Source organism: Diorhabda sublineata, chromosome 6, assembly GCF_026230105.1.
Source record: "Diorhabda sublineata isolate icDioSubl1.1 chromosome 6, icDioSubl1.1, whole genome shotgun sequence".
Taxonomy (NCBI): domain Eukaryota; kingdom Metazoa; phylum Arthropoda; class Insecta; order Coleoptera; family Chrysomelidae; genus Diorhabda; species Diorhabda sublineata.
In genome coordinates, this window is record NC_079479.1 from 25924137 (window position 1) to 25942828 (window position 18692).

General features: G+C 31.6%; 1 protein-coding gene across 5 annotated transcripts in view; it reads left to right on the forward strand.

Moving 5' to 3' along the window:
- The window catches only part of LOC130445342 (dynein axonemal heavy chain 2), a 41992-nt gene that overhangs the window by 3995 nt on the left and 19305 nt on the right, over positions 1–18692 (forward strand). For 4 of the 5 annotated variants that reach the window (XM_056780918.1, XM_056780923.1, XM_056780920.1 and 1 more), the window contains exons 7-28: positions 108–365; positions 1237–1458; positions 2620–2766; positions 4176–4390; positions 4737–5037; positions 5325–5564; positions 7177–7347; positions 7674–7866; positions 8040–8388; positions 8708–8954; positions 9483–9731; positions 10883–11052; positions 11116–11308; positions 12327–12463; positions 12524–12710; positions 13301–13673; positions 14766–15004; positions 15679–15898; positions 15954–16116; positions 16399–16715; positions 16772–16968; positions 17297–17605. In XM_056780918.1, the coding sequence (XP_056636896.1) occupies positions 108–365; positions 1237–1458; positions 2620–2766; positions 4176–4390; positions 4737–5037; positions 5325–5564; positions 7177–7347; positions 7674–7866; positions 8040–8388; positions 8708–8954; positions 9483–9731; positions 10883–11052; positions 11116–11308; positions 12327–12463; positions 12524–12710; positions 13301–13673; positions 14766–15004; positions 15679–15898; positions 15954–16116; positions 16399–16715; positions 16772–16968; positions 17297–17605 (5097 nt within the window). Of the gene's footprint in view, positions 1–107; positions 366–809; positions 1181–1236; positions 1459–2619; positions 2767–4175; positions 4391–4736; positions 5038–5324; positions 5565–7176; positions 7348–7673; positions 7867–8039; positions 8389–8707; positions 8955–9482; positions 9732–10882; positions 11053–11115; positions 11309–12326; positions 12464–12523; positions 12711–13300; positions 13674–14765; positions 15005–15678; positions 15899–15953; positions 16117–16398; positions 16716–16771; positions 16969–17296; positions 17606–18692 lie in introns of those variants that run through there. The other variant, XM_056780921.1, reaches the window with a different exon arrangement.

Here is an 18692-nt window from a genome sequence, read left to right on the forward strand (position 1 = left end):
TCCTAAAAGACAGATTCAACCATTCTCGATACCATGCATTGGCGAATAGTGAAAGCTTTTTCGGTATTCCGGTTTTGTGATCACTAATTAGTTTAAATTTATTTCAGATAGCAAAAAGTCACACCATATACGGTGATAAACCATGGGATTTGGATAAAGCTCCGATTTTCAACCATATCGATTCATTTATTCAAAGGTGCAAAGATATGATGGAAGTTTGCGAAACGATGATATGTTTTGGAAGATATGATGAAACCGAAAAGATACCAAAGCCTATGTTCGGTGGGGCCAAAGGTGTTGATTTTGATAACTGGGCCGAAAGAATAGAGGGAATGTACAATGAGGCTTTGATAGATATAGATAAAGTGAGAAATTTTGATAGTATTTCGTTATTTTTATTTGTTTTTTAGTATCCTATTATGTAATGTATTATGAAAATTTTGAAAAAAACTAGTGGAATACAATTAACAAGAATTGAAAGCCGCAATGCCAAATACAGTTGATATTGTACCTATGAACTACATTTTTTGCTTCCTTCATGTTGGATAATCAAAAATTCCCTGGATACTTGATTGGAAGTTGAGCTGTTGAATAGTTTGTCTGTCTGTTTAAAAGAAGCTGTGCACTATTGAATTACAAAGTAATGATGCAAAATTAGAAGTCTTATATCAAGATTCGTATATTATTAGAGAAAATTTGAAAATAACACTCAAGTTGCAGCATTATGCTATGTCTTTTCAAAAGAAGCAGTGTACTATGGAATTAAATCACTACACAGTCTTCTTTTACATTATTTTTATTCTACATTGGAATTTTGCGAAGTTGTGATACAAAAATGGGAATAAAATAACAATTTGTTCATTGAATCTCAATCAGAATCCACATTGGCTGATAGAAACTCATACAGGTCCCAAACAAAAAATGCTTAACTTCTCCAGATTTGACCTCCATTGATTATTTTCTTCAGGGAAACCTGAAAAATGAAATTTCAATGACACATCCTGCAGATTTATATGAATCGAGAATGCATTTAAAAGAAAGTAACAAGTTATCAATCAGGATTCATATATTATTATAAAAATTTTAAAATTACACTCAAGTTGCAGGATTTTGACCTGTCTTTTCAAAAGAAGCCGTGTGCTTTAGAATTGGATCACAATAGGACGTCTTTTAGACTTGAGTAGTCATATAACATAAGAAGCTCCTATAGGAAATAATAATAATCGCATATTTTAGGTACAGTTTAGAATATTGGAAGTTAACGCTTCCGAATGGTACGACGACATTTTAAAATTTCGAACAAGAATGAAAGATATAGAAGTGGTAATAGAAAACCTAACAAATGCAGTTTTTGATAATATAGCTAATATAGAAGACGGCATTGAATCTCTATGGGCACTACATAATTACACCAAAAGGAAAACGCTCACATCGTTATTTGAAGGAAAAACTTTACTGGTAAGATTATAAGTTATTCACTGTTTCATATATAAATTTGAGGTTTTTAATGCAGAATGGTTGGAAAAAATTCATCATTTATTCAATTTGTTATTATTTATAGTAAAAAATAAATTTATGGTGAAAATACTGCATTTATGTAACGAATTTTTAGTTTAAATTATCAGACATTACATTATTAGTAAACTTAACCTTAATCATACCAGTTCATAACTTGGTGCTGAATTTTTAATTATAGTTTTGTGTTCGCGGACCACATTGATTCCATTAATAACAAATCAATCACATTGTACGTACAAAAAAATATCATGATTCAACAAATTGAGACTCAAATCTTATCCAACTTCATCACCAATCTTTCTGTACACCCCCAAAGTTTATAATGGGGTAGTGAGCAGTCTATAGGGCATCTGATATCACATATCACACTACCAATGGCTCATCATATACTTTGGTTACAACCTTTTAATATTCTATATATTTAAGATGACAGTGTAAAGTTAAAAAACCAGTCACCAGTCGATTTTCATGCTTGTTTGGATGGAGCTGTTTGTTGGAAAGACAGTTACAAGGTGTGTGTCTTAGATTGCCTCATACCAATGGTTTCCATCCATCTCAGCAGAGTTTGTTTTGGTGATTTTGGTAATTTATTGTATCTTTTCATCCTCTACCGTGACTGGTAAACATTTGATTCATAAAGTCAAACATACTTCGTTAGTAATGTTCCAATTGGAATATCAGGATAAAATGTCTTGGGTTTTATGTCTCTTCTAATAGAAAATCAAATTAAAAATTTGTATACATAAAATTTCTAACAAAACCATTTAGCATGACGAAAGTGTCTAGTATATAATTCATTATAAGCGTCTTAATGGGATTGTGGCAAAATCAAATACCATAGTGTAGCAGTCTCAGACGGAAAACATAAAAGTACTAGAAAGCTAGGAAATATATTATAGTTAGTACACTTTGCCACAATCCCACTACGAAAACGCTCATAATCTAGCTGTCAAAGACAGACATTAATACTAATATAATGGGGGTAGTTGATATATGGAGGTTATTGAAAAAATTAATTGTGGAAATGTAATTTCAATATATTTTTTGAACTATAGGAACTTATACGTATACCAATTAGGAATAATGTTTTTTTAAATTCAGATTTATAGTATGTTTAAAGAAGAAATATTAGATGTGAAACAAGATGCTCAAGCTGAATTGGAAATGCGACCTGTATTGATGCCCTACTTTGCCGGTAGAGCTCACATGATCAAAATGAAGAAACATCGATTACAAATGTTGAAATCGGTAAGTTATTTCTTTGTAAATTTCACCATACAGTATTTTCTTTACAATTGAGAAAATTTTATTGTAAAAAAATGTAATCAAACAAAACTTGAAATTTGGGGTTAAAATGTATAAATAGATGGTTGTATTACGGGGGTAAGTGGAGACGCTAGTTTTAACAGAGGATACAGAAACTTGGAATAATCTAGAAGGACAAAAATGCTCCTGGAAATAAAAACTGAAGATCGATTAAATTATAAAAGGAGTATTACGGCAGAGACTGCAGAGTTCCAGAGAGTTACATTTGGAAGCGTATTAAATTAAATAGATGACGATATTTAGGCAGTCAGAATCATTCCTCAATACCTATAGTCATGGCACATAAAGGAGAGACAGTAGTTCTTTGGGGTCACAGTGTATATGACACCATAAATCATACATAAATGAGTTATAGTGCTATTATAGATGTTTTTGTTTGTTATAAAGATAATTTCGTTTCTGTTGAAAAAAAAAATTAATTCAGGACTGGAATTTAACCTTAGACCACACACAGATTGCTACTTTGGCCATAAAAGTGACAAAATATCTAAAAGGAATAAATTTGAAACGATTATATATTCCATAGGTTGCTTCTAAAGAGTCCAAGTAATCTAATTAGCACTTTCGATGCTTTTATAGTCCAAAAATGTTTTTTAACGAATTTTGAATAATCGAAATGAAAACATAATGGAATTGGAATAGATTTTTTAATCGAAAAATCCCTAGATGTTGACGTTAGTCTTAATAGATATTTTGCTACTTTTTCTGGCGGAATAAAGAAGTAGCAATCGGATTTGATTGACAAAAAATGTCTTACAACTTTTTATAGCAACATTGAACATAGCCTCACTTATACCTGTTACTTTGACCAAAAAAGTGGTAAAATATCTAAAAGGACTAACGTTAAAACGATTATTTATTACCTTGGCTGCTTTTAAAGAACTCAAAATAATCTAAAAAGCTTTTTTGATGCTTTTATGGTTTTAATAGGAATTTGACATAATCGAAATGCAAAAACAATGAAATTGAAATCGATTTATGAATTAGAACGATCTTTTGATCTGAAATATGAAAAACTTAGCAGTTCATGTAACTATATGGTCTAAGGATGGAATAAAATAATAAATTCTTTTTAAATCACTCTATATATAATTAACAAAAATAAACTGCTATATGAAGATATTTGATTTTTTTTTCATCTCATACCTCAAAAAATATTGATAAAAAAATCCCTTAGTTCGATTTAGAGCTATTGGAAAGGGGAAAACTGAATAAGTAAGAAGAAATTATTAAAAATAATGAATATACATTGACTAACATGAGTTAAAAAATAACTATCCTGAGTATATTTCTTTATTTAAATATCTTGATTTGATATTTTCAAAATTTAGTTATTTGACGATGCTGGTTGGATGTTACCGTGTAGTTTAGCCAGAGACGTATTCGCCCAATATGAAAAATTAATAAACTCCATTGAAGACACAGTTTTGAATTTATATCGAAAATGGGTCGATAGCCTCGGAGAAGACATCAATTCTCGAGTAAATAGATCGCTTATGATAAAAAGTGCCACGAAACCTGGTCACCTCGAATGTAATATCGATAGGTGAGTAAAATTTTCAAATTTCACAATTGTACATGTAATTTTTTTTAGAAATATATATGCAGGTTTTCCCAATTTAGAAATATGACTGTATTATTGATTTAAACTTAATTATTTAATTAATCTAAAATCTATTTCTATTGGTGTTTCTAGCTCTTCAATATTTACCAAATTGGTCTTAAAAACCTTTCAGGTGTTCGGGGACCATGAAATAAATAACATTACCTGGAAATATAGCATTTCGTTAATAAAAATTCGTCCTATTGAAGAAACATCACTCAAACTATCGATTTTATACCAAATTACAAATTTTTTAGGCATTTTGTACCCAAAATATGTTCGTTTCTAGATCAATTTTGGATATATTTCAAGAGGCTAATTATTGGGACGCATTACAATACGAAATACCCCCTTATGTGAAATCTGTTTACCAGAAAAAAGAAACCATCAAATTTATGTATGAATGCGTCTTGAACGTCGTATTGGATTACAATAAAATTATTTCTTCGTTATCCGAAGACGAACGTTTGTTATTTAAACCCTTAATTTCGGCCGTGGAGAAAAAAATATCGCCTGGTTTGAGTAAATTAACTTGGGGTACCGATGTAGGTGACGAATATATAGCTGATTGCAGTAATAATACCGCAGAGGTAGGAATATTTAATTTTAGGGCTTATTTAGTTGACCGAATAAAATTTTATTGGTAGTCTTCAATTATAACCTACAAAATCGTATCAAAAGAAATTCTAACTGAAACAATTAAAATTTTTATGATTCGAGAAAATGGCAAAATATCTAAAGGGTCAACGTCAATGAGATCTATATTCCTTTGGTTGGTTTCAATGACTGCAAATGAATAGAAAATAATTTTCAAACAATCGAAATTTTGTTTCAAAAACGGTTTTTCAATGAAGGTTTCACCAATATTTTTTTTTAGTTACAGTCATTCGTCGACGATTATAAATCGTGTAATATAAAAATTGTTGCGATTTGTGAAAAAATCTGCGACTCACCATTAATTAGCTTAAGACCTAACTACGCTTACGACATAAACGAACTAATTGAAGAATTAACAAACAGCATAGAAAATGTATTGACGATATTAATCGATTACTTTCAAGAAATTATCCAGTTCCTGATTTTTGTTTTTGAAGGATTCGAACATCACATGGGCACTGTGAGTATATGTTTAGTTTAAATTCATTGGTGACAATGTTTTTAAGTTTTTTTCTAATATTTATTTACTTAAATCGAAATCTAGAATTAATCTAGTTGGAACAAATGAATATATAGAATATATGACCTTACAACAGATATGTCTATAAATTTGCACAAATTGAGTTAAAACTACTTTTCCCCACAACAATGTTAATATTTGGGTTGTTTTAAGCTTCTAATATGGTTTAACTGTGATATAATGATGATCCAAAGTGGTTGGACATAGCAAGAACAAACTAATAAGTAGATTAGAGGTTCCCAAATTTATATGACTCTAAATTTGATCAAATTAAGTTAAAACTACTTTTTCTTACAAAAAAGTTAATACTGGTTTGTTTTGGGCTTTGATTATGATTTAACTGTGATTCAATGGTGATCCAAAGTGATAATCTAGCAATAACAAACGAATAAGTAGATTAGAGGTCATTAAATTTGTATGTCTGTCGCACACACATTGTTTCGGCCTTCGTTTATGGTAAAGCTGTGATTTAATACTGATGTAACCTAGTAATCTAGTTGGAAAAAACGAATTGTTTCTATAAACGCTCATGAATTGCACTTATATTTGTCAATAATTATCAGTAAATACAAATTATCACGAAACTATGAAGGTAATAGAGGGGATTTCATTACAAGTAAAAGATTTTAACGTATCATTTAGAGCCATGCCGTCCCTGTCTTTTTTGTACTCTTAGAAAAGAAGACCGGATACAAGTTGTAGGTGAACCACCAGATACAAAAGATGCATTTTTACCGTTTTATATTATTTTTTAAGGATAAAAACTCTCGTTAATCTTTTTAAATATATAAACAGAAGTTAGAAAATTGGAAAAGCCGGCCCATATTATATGAAAATTTGGGTAACAAAAAATAAATGAAATTTAGCTACATTTACAGAGATGAGCACGATAAACAATCCACCCCAACATTCCTGTTTGATTTTGAAGAAATTCTGGAATATTCTAACAACGCCATTTTTTCTATCCCAAAAACAAAGTAAATAAAAACTTTTTTAAAAAAAAATTTCGTTAATTTACTTTCTTTCTAGCAAAGATTGAAATATAAATATAATTTTTCGACCTAAATACAATAAAAATCACTTACCCCAATTCGTCTACAGGTGATTTTTTGCAGTAACCGGCTTGAAGACATCTTATGGGCACTCATAACATTTGTTAAAACACTAATTTCCGGTTTGTGCGCAGCAGTACAAATGATTCTACATTCTCGATCGTATTATTGGTATCGACCGAGTGGCAAATAATCAACGAAATAGAATATAATTTTTGAATGAAAACGAAATAAATATGATAATTATTTGTAATGTAACGATAATTAAATAAATTATAAAGTTTCATTTATTTTCCAGTAAGTTTTGCATAGAAAATTGAAAAATATCTAATCATTATGCCTGAATACATCTCATATACAAGTGCGTTTGGGAAAGAAGCCGAAAGGAGGGAAAATATTTTAAAACTGCTTACATATGAAAGTAAACGCGTTTCAGTTTTTCCCAGTCTGATTAACGATATAAGTCATGTTATATTTTTGAGAAAAAATTTTATTTCCAGATGGCGAATCAATGGATAAAATATATTAATAATTTTGATACACTAATGGAGGAAGCTTTGAAAATATGTTGTAAAAATTCGTTGGAATTAATGTACGAAGCTTTACATGGAGACGGAACAACAGAACCGAATCCTTTGATCAAACTCGGGGCACAATTAACTGATAATAGGGTAAAATTGTTTATTTTAATTATCTGAAGTTGATTTGGAAATTGGAAATAATAGACGAGGGATAATTATTTCTCAAAATAAATAAAAAATTCAATTTTTTTTTTGAAAAATTTGGTGGTTTTTAAAAATTTATTTAAATTTGGTTGGATATTAATCTGTTGGGACTGTCATTACTACATTTGTTAATTTTTAAACAGTTTCATTGACTTTTTTCAATGTTTCGAATCTTTTGCAATGAAAATTGTTATTGAAAAGAGCTCTTCGCAACTTTTTGGATCTTTTGCGACGAAAATTGATACAAAATGTAATAAACTACAAATTTTTAGATTAAATTCAATCCGTCTTTAGCCGAAGTTTCTTCGGTGATATCAAACATTCATAAAAGTTTGGTAGAAGCACTAACGGCTTTACCACGACTCAACGACAAGTTTCATGTAGCTGAAACAAATTTCAAATCGTACAGTCAAATTATTTCTGAAGATGAAAAATGTCAACAACTACAGGTGCTATTAAATCAAGGTAACAAAAACCAAAAATTTATTATAGGACTTTTTAATTATTATATTTCTAATAATTGAGTAGTTAAATTTCGACATGCAACATTACATTTTTTCGAAATTGAACAATTTATGCTAGTGAATTAGTTTTTATATAAAAATTAATTATTAGAATAATTTTTTTTATTTTTACAGAGCTTAGAGTCAACGTAGACAAAATAAAAGATTACATGCAAACTTGGGAACCTTTTAGGGATCTTTGGGAAGTCGATAAGGATAAATTCATAACCCGTTACGAAAAAGAAGATCCCAGTGCCTTATTGTTCGATTCAAATATAGCCAGATATACGGAAATGGCGAATAACGTCAACATACAAGAAACTGTAACTTCTGTACATTTTATGCAGATAAATTGTGCTGAACTGAAGGAAGCAATCATAGCACACTGTATAGAATGGCAGGAAAAATTATGCGCTTTGTTATTTAAAATGACAGACGCCAAAATAAAGGAACTGTACGGATATATTAGGACCAATAGTGAAGAGTAGGTCTTATTAGATCATTCTGATAAAAAATCATTTTGACATAAATCTGGTGAATTGGGAGGCCACTTTGTACTAGGTTTTATTTCGAGCATCGGAAGTTGACTGAAATTACTAGAATTGTAGTAATTATATTATTTTTTGATATTTTCTCATATATCATCCTTAAATTCTTTTTAAACTTTAATATTTGGGGAGTTTTGTTTTTTTTTTTAATTTTTCATTGTAATTTCAGTTTTTTACCTCCCCGGTTCCATTTTATCAGATTTTTGTAGTGAATATTTTTTTTGTAAATATTAGAAGCCTCCCTTTGTTTTTTAGTATAATGAAAGAGCCTAGAAATTTGGAGGAGATGCAAAATTCGATAATACTATTCGATTTGTTGAAAGAAGATATACCTGCTAGGGAAGAAACTTTCCCTTTGATAAAGGAGCAAATATTAACTTTGGATAAATATAACGTTCCTATACCTGATTCTTTGAGGCATCAGGAGAAAAATATACCAAAAGAATGGGCCGCGTATTTGGAGGTATTGGATCAAGCAGAAAAAATGTTGGAGTATTCAAAGGTACTCGTTAAAGATGCCAAAAATAAGTGAAATTGTTCCTTTATTCCAATTTGATTCGTTGTTTTTGATCATTTTTGAGTTTTTTTTATTATTTCAAAGAATCGCAGGTGCTTCCATTATTTTTCATTATGGAAAGTGTTTTTTGAATCAAATCAAAAATACCAGAAGAAAACAGTTTGTTACAAAAATACAACATAACCTAGAAATTTATTTTATTCTTCATCCACCTTACTTATCATACTTAGCACCATATAACTTCTGATTTTTAAAAATACTGACAAGGAGATACGGAAAAACCCCTCCATAAATTCTACTAGCCAATGGCAGTACTTCAAAATTAATTTTGCAAAGCCCTTTGGTTATTACTACCCTTCTTTAGTTCTAGAATTAAATTCGGTGTTTTATTAACTTTTTTTATTTCACCTCTAACCCTTAATTTCACTTATAGTTATATCAACATGATCCCTTCAAAGGTACCTTTTTCAAAATTAATAATCGCCTTCGGTTAATATACTTTTTGATTTTCAGGAAAAATTCAAAACCGGGTTATTAGAACAAGCAGAAATTTCGAGGAAAGAAGCCAGGGAATTGTTTGAAGAATTCGAGGAATCAGGACCTTTCACTTCGGAAATATCTGCCAAGGATGCTCTAGCCTATTTGGCGGCAACTAGAGCCAAGTTGAACGAGATGAGAATGAGAGACGACGAATTAAGAAACGAATTGGCCATTTTCGGATTGAGCTTTGGGGATAATGTTGATTTATCGAGATTGGACGCTGTAAGTTAAATATTTTCATGTACTGTATCTAATCCAAGTTATCGTTTCAGAATATTTCATCTTAATTCTAATAATCACCAGGTAATTTCCTAGAGGAGACCTCAACTGGGTACCTGATATCCTTAACTAAACAAATATACTAAGACGTAATAAAAAAAAAGGACTCGTTTTAGTCAAAAAAAAAGATTTTCTCCAATGATTTTTCCACGTCATTTTCATATTTTTGGTCTGATTTAATTGATAATTCTTCCCTCGGTGCATTTTTTTTTCCACCCAAACATCCCTGGGTACTACTTCTGGTCAATATGGTGGACACCGAAACAATTCGAGGCTAAGTTCATTGTATATTAGTTTGTGACGTAGTTCTTCTTTTTTTTTGTTTTTGTACCTCGTTCCGACGTCCTAATCGTTGAGCATCATGGTTGCTCTACTTCTATTAGTCCCATCAATAATTCCTCGGTTCAATAGGAAAAAAATTCATTTTCTACTTTGAAAGCAATTTTCTCCAATGAGTTTTGGCTTCTCTACATCATTTTGATATTTTTGGTCTCGTTTAGTTAGGACAATGGATATTTCTTCCCTTGGTACGATTTTTTTCCACGAAAACATCACTAAGTACTAGATCTGGACTATATTCTGGATACCTAAACAATTCGAGGTCGAATTCATTGTATATTGACTGTTGACGTAGTTATTCTTCTTAAATCGGACCATTAATGTACAGTAACAGTAGCAATATTGATGGTTTTGTCTTTTTTCAAACAATACACAGGGTGTATCCATAATTATAGATGCCGAAGCTATTCGACGTTAGAAAAAGCAAGACTACGGTCTAGTTTGATATACAGGGTAGTTTTTGATGCCAAAATGGCATTAGTCGGATAGTATAGGGTGAAATTCTGATGTTGTAATAAACAGGGTCCTTGACGTTCATTATACAGGGTCGGGTTTGGTGCTAAAAAGACATGACTACAATCTATTTTGTAATAAAGGGTTGTGTTTGGTACGAAAAAGAAATTAGTCGGATCAGAATGGGAGAAAAAAGGCTTGATTACACTGACGTAAACGTACAGGGCTGTGTTTAATGTCAAATAGACATTAGAATTAAATTACTAACTAAAATTTCAAGGTTCAAATGGTACGTTTTGTAGGAATTGGCAACATTAGAACTAATTTGGAGTTTAGTCGATGAATGGGATAAGGCTTGGGAAAAATATAAATCCGGAGAATTTTGGGCGATTGAAACGTCCGAAATGGAAGAAACGGCTCAAAGTTTATTCAGAAAATTGACCAAACTCTCAAGAGAATTCAAAGATAGAGGGTAAGTGACTTATTTCTTCTTACATATATATCTGTTTTTATCGTTTTCTAATAAAAATTGTAGTTGGACGATTATAGAAGATACCCGTGCCCGAGTCGACGCATTTAGAAGGACCCTTCCCTTAATAGGCGATTTGAAAAATCCTGCCATGAGATCCAGACATTGGGATAAAGTGAGACGAATCGTCGAAGTTGATTTCGACGAAAATTCTCACGAATTCAATTTGGAAGCCATATACGCAATGGAAATGCATAAGGTGACGTAATTATAACCTAAAGAAAAGATTAAGCATGTACGAGGTGTAAACAAAAAATACTTGCGGCTAAACATAGTGACATGATGAAGAAGACAACCGTTGGTGTATTTTTTTGTCTTTTCACCCATTTCTCTATTTAAATCTCTATAAACAGTCTCTAAATTATCACTATACTCGAATTTTTTGAGGTTATTTGACACTATTTTAAATCTGTTGTTCAAGTTCAATGCCTACTGATAAATACTGGAATCTGATGACACTAAATCGGTTATAACAACAGACTGCGATAAGCCGGCATGAGTTTAAACTTGTTACTGTTTGTCTTAACACAAGAAAGTACGAGACATACCAGTTGAAATAGGTGTAAAATAAGTTTAAACCGTAAAATTACATATATCTCCATAATATAGGCATTACGGAATGGTACTGGTGCATGGAATAAGAAGAAACTGCAGACTTAATCGTTATAGGTTCATAAGCGAGCCTAAAATTTTGACTAGAGACGTTATAAGCTTCAAACTATGGTGTCTGATTGATTCTCCCAAAGATTTCGATGGTAATTTGGTACGGTGGGTCTTTTGGGAGGCTCAAAGGTTTCAAAAAAACCACTAACCCAACTATGAACGTGAAAGGGACATTAAAGAGTCACAATGGATATATTGAGAGGGACGTGGCGTCTATTAGGAGGCACAGTGGTTCATAACAATCCACTAACACATCTTTGAACTATGTTACATGGACTGCTACTTGTATTCTCGCCAGTAAGGGTGGCAAAACATCTATCAGGACTTAAATCAATTGTTTTGGATTTTTTTATGGACTTTAAAAGCAACGAAATGAATCTAGTATCGTTTTTACGTTAGTTTTTTTGCTATCAGCAGGTATAAGTGTGATTACGTTTGATGTTATTATATTATTTTTGGAATCTGAGTGAGCTAAAACGGCTTTATTGGGAAATATATAATTTTTTATTCTCATTCGTTGATATTTGTTGAATAAACGGTGAAAATCGTTTCAGTTTGCAGAAGAAATTAACGAAATTTCGAATGCTGCGACAATGGAACTGCAAATCGAAAATGGTATTGCGGCCATTTCAAAGATCTGGGAGACGATGAAATTCGAAATGGTTCCTTACAGAGAACGACAACTCTATAGGTAATAACTTACAGCCTTACAGTTCTGTCTACTTCAATTATATCTTTCGACTCCTATCAGGATAAAATCTGTCGATGAGTGTTTCCAGCTTTTAGAAGAGAACCTAATGCAGTTATCTATAATGAAGAGTACCCGTTTCGTGGAACCTTTTACGAAGGAAGTGGATAAATGGGAGAGAGGGTTGTCCTACGTCATGGAATCCCTAGAAGTCGGTTTACAAGTGCAAAGGGAATGGCTCTATTTGGAGGTAGGTAACTGAATTTTTTCTATATTCCAATTGATCAGCGTAAAAAATATTTGTTGTAAGTTTATTAATTCCACTCAATTTAGTAGAATATTGGAAATAGCAATTTTGATAAATCAATTTTCTCCTTCAGGAATACAGAGTAGGTAGTTTGGAATTTTCCTTTAATCATATATGCTTTCGATCTCCTTGATCATAGATGCAACAGAAAAACTTCCATTACTGCTTTTAGACAGCTCTTCATGGTCTTCGTTATGTAGATAATTGCTAGCTTCAGTATTTTGCTCACATGTCACCCTCATCGACTGTTGGGGCTGTTTTTTGTCTACCAGACCATTGCAAAAAGCTAGTACTATAAATTTGCATTCTTTAACCACCTGATATCTTCCATTAATATTTTTGGACAGGTCTTAATGGCATTCGTTATGTAGATGAACGCTACCTTCAGTGCTTTGCTCATCGACCGTTGGGTTTTTTTGTCTACCAAAGGTAGTACCATATGCTTTTTTTCTTTGACCACTATTACTGCTTCTGGACGAAAGATATTTTGAACTTTTTTCCAAAATAAATTCTCATTACTTATTATTCTGTAGAATATATTTTTTGGTGAAGACATCCGAAGACAATTACCCAAAGAAACGGAAGATTTCGATCAGTTAACGGAAACTTGGAGAGATATAACGACTCGATTATATTTCTCCAAATCTGCCCTACAGGCGACCCATTTTCGGGCACCCCCTTATTTACTTAATAAATTAAATAAAATGTACGATAAACTGGATTTGTTGCAAAGAGCTTTGGAGACTTATTTGGAAATAAAACGTCACATATTTCCGAGATTCTATTTCATTTCGAATGACGATATGTTGGAAATTTTGGGAAATTCGAAAAAACCCGAATTGGTACAACCACATTTGAAGAAACTTTTCGATAATATTAATAAAATAAAAATTCAAAGAAATACAGGTAAAACACTATTTAGAAATTTTATTCTGATTACTAGCGTTAAAAAAACATTGGACAAAATGAAAACGAAGACAGAACAAACCTTAGACAATCGAAAAAAATAGAACTAAACTTTCAACACAGAATTTATTTATAGACTACCGAAGAACACAGAACTGAAATCCTCATGCATAGACAAACTAGGACATAGAACAAAAGCCTTTTAAACTAAACAATCATGGAACAAAACAAATAAAATGAAAGAACACAAAAGAACATAGAACTAAACTTCCAAAGTAAACAATCGAAGAACATAGAACAAACCCCATTAAAATAGACAATCATACAACAAAACTTTTCTATACAACCTACGAACATGGAACTAAACTCTTGTGACATAGACAATTAAATAATTTAGAAAAAACACTTTACGTAGACAATCAAAGAACATACTCTTTTAGCAAAGCCAAATAAAAACTTTCATTGTGAGTAAAACTCTTTGATGTAAACATCAAACGCTCACGGAATAATACCTTTAACAGTTTACCTTCAATTTCTGAAGACGATAACTTGGTTATCGAAACACCGCGTCAAGCAGTGTAATTGTTAGTAGTGGTGTAAACATTGTGTTCAGTATAATTTTTCCTAATACAGACACTTGAGGAACTTATAACTCTTCTAACGTAGAAAACCAAAGTGCATAGAACTAAACTGTTTTGGCATTGACAATTTCGAACACAGAATAAAATCGTTCTAAAGTATATAGTCGATAAGTATAAAACAAATCTTTGCTAGCATAGACAATTGAGGAATGTAGAATTAAACGCTTCTAACATAGACAATTGAGAAACATAGAACTAAGCTCTTAAACACTGACAATTAAGCAACATAGAACTAATTCTTCTGACATAGACAACCTAGAGTACAGACAGAACTAAAGTGACAATCAAAATGAGTTGGTATTCTCATTCTATGATTTGTAAATACAAAATGTTACCCGCTAAATATCTTTTTAATAATTTGAAAGTAACGTCCTAATATACATTTTCCAAACAATTTAGAATCAATCCGACCAAAAATTTCATGAAATTTTACAAACATCATGATATTTAGGTGTGAATAAGCACGAATGTTTGGGAATGTTCGCCGACGATGGCGAATACATAGAATTCGTGAGACCTTTCTTCTTGGATGGACCTTCCGAAGATTGGTTGCTGCGTCTCGAAGCCGCCATGCAATTAATATTAAAAACAGCATTCAAACCGATCAGGAGCGAACTGAAGAAAATGTTGAATAAAAGAGACAAATGGTTATTGTCTAATTGTGGGCAATTGTGCAACGCTTCCAGCTTGGTAAGTCTTATATTCATTGAGCTACATTCAAAATTGATCAACTTTATGAGGATTTAATAGAAAAAAGATTAACTTTGTCTGAAAAACCACTGATTTTCAGCTAAATAATATTTATTCAGTACTCGAACTTAATTTACATTAATTAGGCCCCTTTATCAGTCCTATTTACCTTTGATTTTGATCTAAATATTACTTATTTAGCATTTGAGTTCAATTTACATGAATTAAGCCTTCTTATCAATCCTATTCACTACTGATTTTGATCTATATATAAATTATTGTACAATAGAGTTCAGTTGACGTAAATTAGGCCCCTTTATCAGTCCTATTTACCTTTGATGTTGATCTAAATAATACTTATTTAACATTTGGGTTTAATTTACATGAATTAGGCCTTTTCATCAGTCCTATTCATCACTGATTTTGATCTAAATAGTCATTTACACTGTTTACGTCAGTGAGGCCTATGTTTCCAATTTAGCTCCCCAGTAATTACTTATTTTTATAAACTTGGTGCTTAAAGAGATTTGGCCCTATTTCAAACAAAAAGCCTCAACAACTTTTTTGGAGAAATAAAAAAATTGAAGAACATTTGTTATTAAATTAATGTATATAGAAGGAAGTAGTAATAAACAGTAAAAAAGTTTGTTTTGTGACTATTTTTCTCACCTCAGATTCAATGGACAACCGATTGCACTAGAGCTTTGGTACATTCTAAAATATTAGAAAGTAAAAAGCCTCTGAAACGTCTGAGGAGGAAACAGAACCAAGTTTTGAGCAAACTATCAGAACTGAGTCGAAAAGAACTAACGAAATTACAAAGACTTAAAACCAACGCACTTATAACAATCGAAATACATTCGAGGGATGTAATTGATAGATTATACAAAGCCAGTAAGTGGAACTTACACATATTGAAATATTCTTGCATTTTCACAACTTTTTCTAGATTGCAGAGATACAAACGCTTTCGAATGGTTCTCCCAGCTACGTTTCTATTGGGATAGAGATCTTGACGATTGTATTATAAGACAAACTAACACTTGCTTTATGTATGGCTACGAATATAACGGAAATTCCGGAAGATTAGTCATAACACCTTTAACAGACAGGTGTTTATATGTATATCACCATATTATCAGATTTCATCCCTTTATTTTTCATCTCAACTCCTTCCTACTTTTATATTGTTTTATTTCTCCTTTTTGGTCAATCTTCTTGATCTTTCTCTTTATTTTGTTATGTATTTGTCTTTTTCTATTTTTATATTGCCCTATTTCCTATATTTGTTCAATATTTTTGTCCTATTTTCTTCTTCTTTTTTCGGTTTATCTACTTCATTTATTTTTTTGTTCATATTTTATATCGTTACATTATTAGCTTTATACTTTCAGATGTTATATAACTTTGACTACGGCTCTGCATTTATATCGAGGAGGTAGTCCCAAAGGTCCAGCGGGAACCGGTAAAACCGAAACAGTTAAAGATCTTGGAAAGGCTATGGGTATGTGGGTGATAGTCAACAATTGTTCCGAGGGTTTGGATTACAAAAGTATGGGAAAATGTTTTTCCGGTTTGGCTCAAACAGGCGCTTGGGGTTGTTTCGATGAATTCAATAGAATCAATATCGAGGTGTTGTCAGTTGTTGCTCAACAGATATTGTGTATCCTATCCGCTGTATCTCAGAAACAGAAGTTGTTTGTATTTGAAGGTTAGGTTAGGAATGAAATATTTACAATTGAATTGATTGGAATTTAAAAATTTCAGGACTAGAGATAAAACTGAAACTGACTGTGGGTATATTTATAACCATGAACCCCGGTTACGCTGGAAGGACCGAGCTACCGGATAATTTGAAATCTATGTTCAGACCCATATCGATGATGGTTCCGGATAGTGGTATTATTGCAGAAAACGTACTATTCAGCGATGGATTCCAAAATACCAAAGTTTTAGCTAAGAAGGTAAAAGAAACCATCTTCATGCATGTTAGGTTAGGCTAGAATCAGACTAGGTTACGTTAAATTAGGTCTAGTTAGATTAGAATAGGTGAAATTTAGATTAGATTAGGTTAGACTAAGTTAAGTTTGGCTTGATTAAGTTAAAGTTAGATTGGGTTATAATAGATTAGTTTAAAGTTAGGTTATGTTAGATTACATTAAGCTAGGCTAGGTGAGAGTTAAAGTAGGTTAAGTTTTGTTTGGTTAGATCAGGTTAGGTTAGGAAGTATCAAAGATATGATTATTGGTATAATTATGAGAAAATAATTTAAAATGCTACATATGTTTGAAGGTTTTCACTTTATACCGTCTGGCTGTACAACAATTGAGTAAACAAGACCATTACGACTTTGGATTGAGATCAATGGTGGCGTTATTGAGATACGCTGGTAGAAAAAGGCGTTTAATGCCCAATACGCCTGAAGAACAAATGGTTTATCTAGCAATGAGAGATATGAATATAGCGAGGCTAACTTCGGACGATTTACCCTTATTTAACGGAATTATGTCCGATATTTTCCCGGGTGTGGTAATACCGGTGGTGGATTATATGGATTTGAATTTAGCCATAACGGAATATATGGAAAATAAGAATTTGCAGGTTAGGTTAAGTATTCTTTTACTGTAACGCGAGATGTTTCAGCTAATCTAAAGGAAAATAGCGAAATATCTAATGATGAGGATGCTTTGATTTATAAATCGGTTCCATTCTCTGAATGTCGATTATTTTGACTATTTCCTTCGAAAAATTTAAGTCAACCAAAAAGCTGTAATATTTTATGTTTACCTAGCAACGATCAAATTTCAGCGATAATACTGCACTAGTACAAATTATCGATAAATTGCACTAGTGCCAAATTTTCGTCTAGGATTAATAAACATCATTTGGTTTTAATTTTATATTTTAAGAAAAGGAACAATTATTGTTTATTTTAAATTAAATTTTTCTCAGGAAATAGTCTGCCAAAATGCCCTCTCGTGCATGTCAAATTGTCTCATAATTTCCTCTCGTGCGCATTCGCGCACTCGAGAAAATTAAATTATCGACAATTTGACATGCACTCGGGACATTAATATTGAAAATCGTCTTTTAATAATTAATAAATAATCGATTTCTCATCAGCCAAGGAAATATTTCGAACCACAAATCGATTCTAATTTAACAATTTTCACTTTCAAAGAAGAAAGAAACATTAGGTTCCTATTCTTCTTTTTTATCATTTAATAATCGATATCGAATAATGTAAAACATTTATCGATTCTTTTAGAGACTTTAAAAGCAGCAAAGTCAATTTGTCGATTTAAAAGTCGATTCCAATTCATGCACATTTTCCGATTATCCTTTTTTTTATTAATGAATAATTGATTCGAATTTCGTAAAACACTTTTTCGATTTGATTTTATTCGAGGCATTATATGCACTCAAGAAAACCTAGAATCATTCAAAATAGTTTGGATCCGTAGTCCTCTCCGATGTTTTGCATTCTTAGATCTCAACATCAACAGAAATGATATAATCTATCATGATCATAATTTGTTGAGTATCATAACCACTATATCATTTATTCTGTGATGTATTTCATCACACTCATCATTTGTCATGCTCGCTATCTTTGATATTATCTGTCAACTATTATAATGTCTATGATTATGCCAGCTGTGTTTTCTATGATCGTATCTTCCGTGAT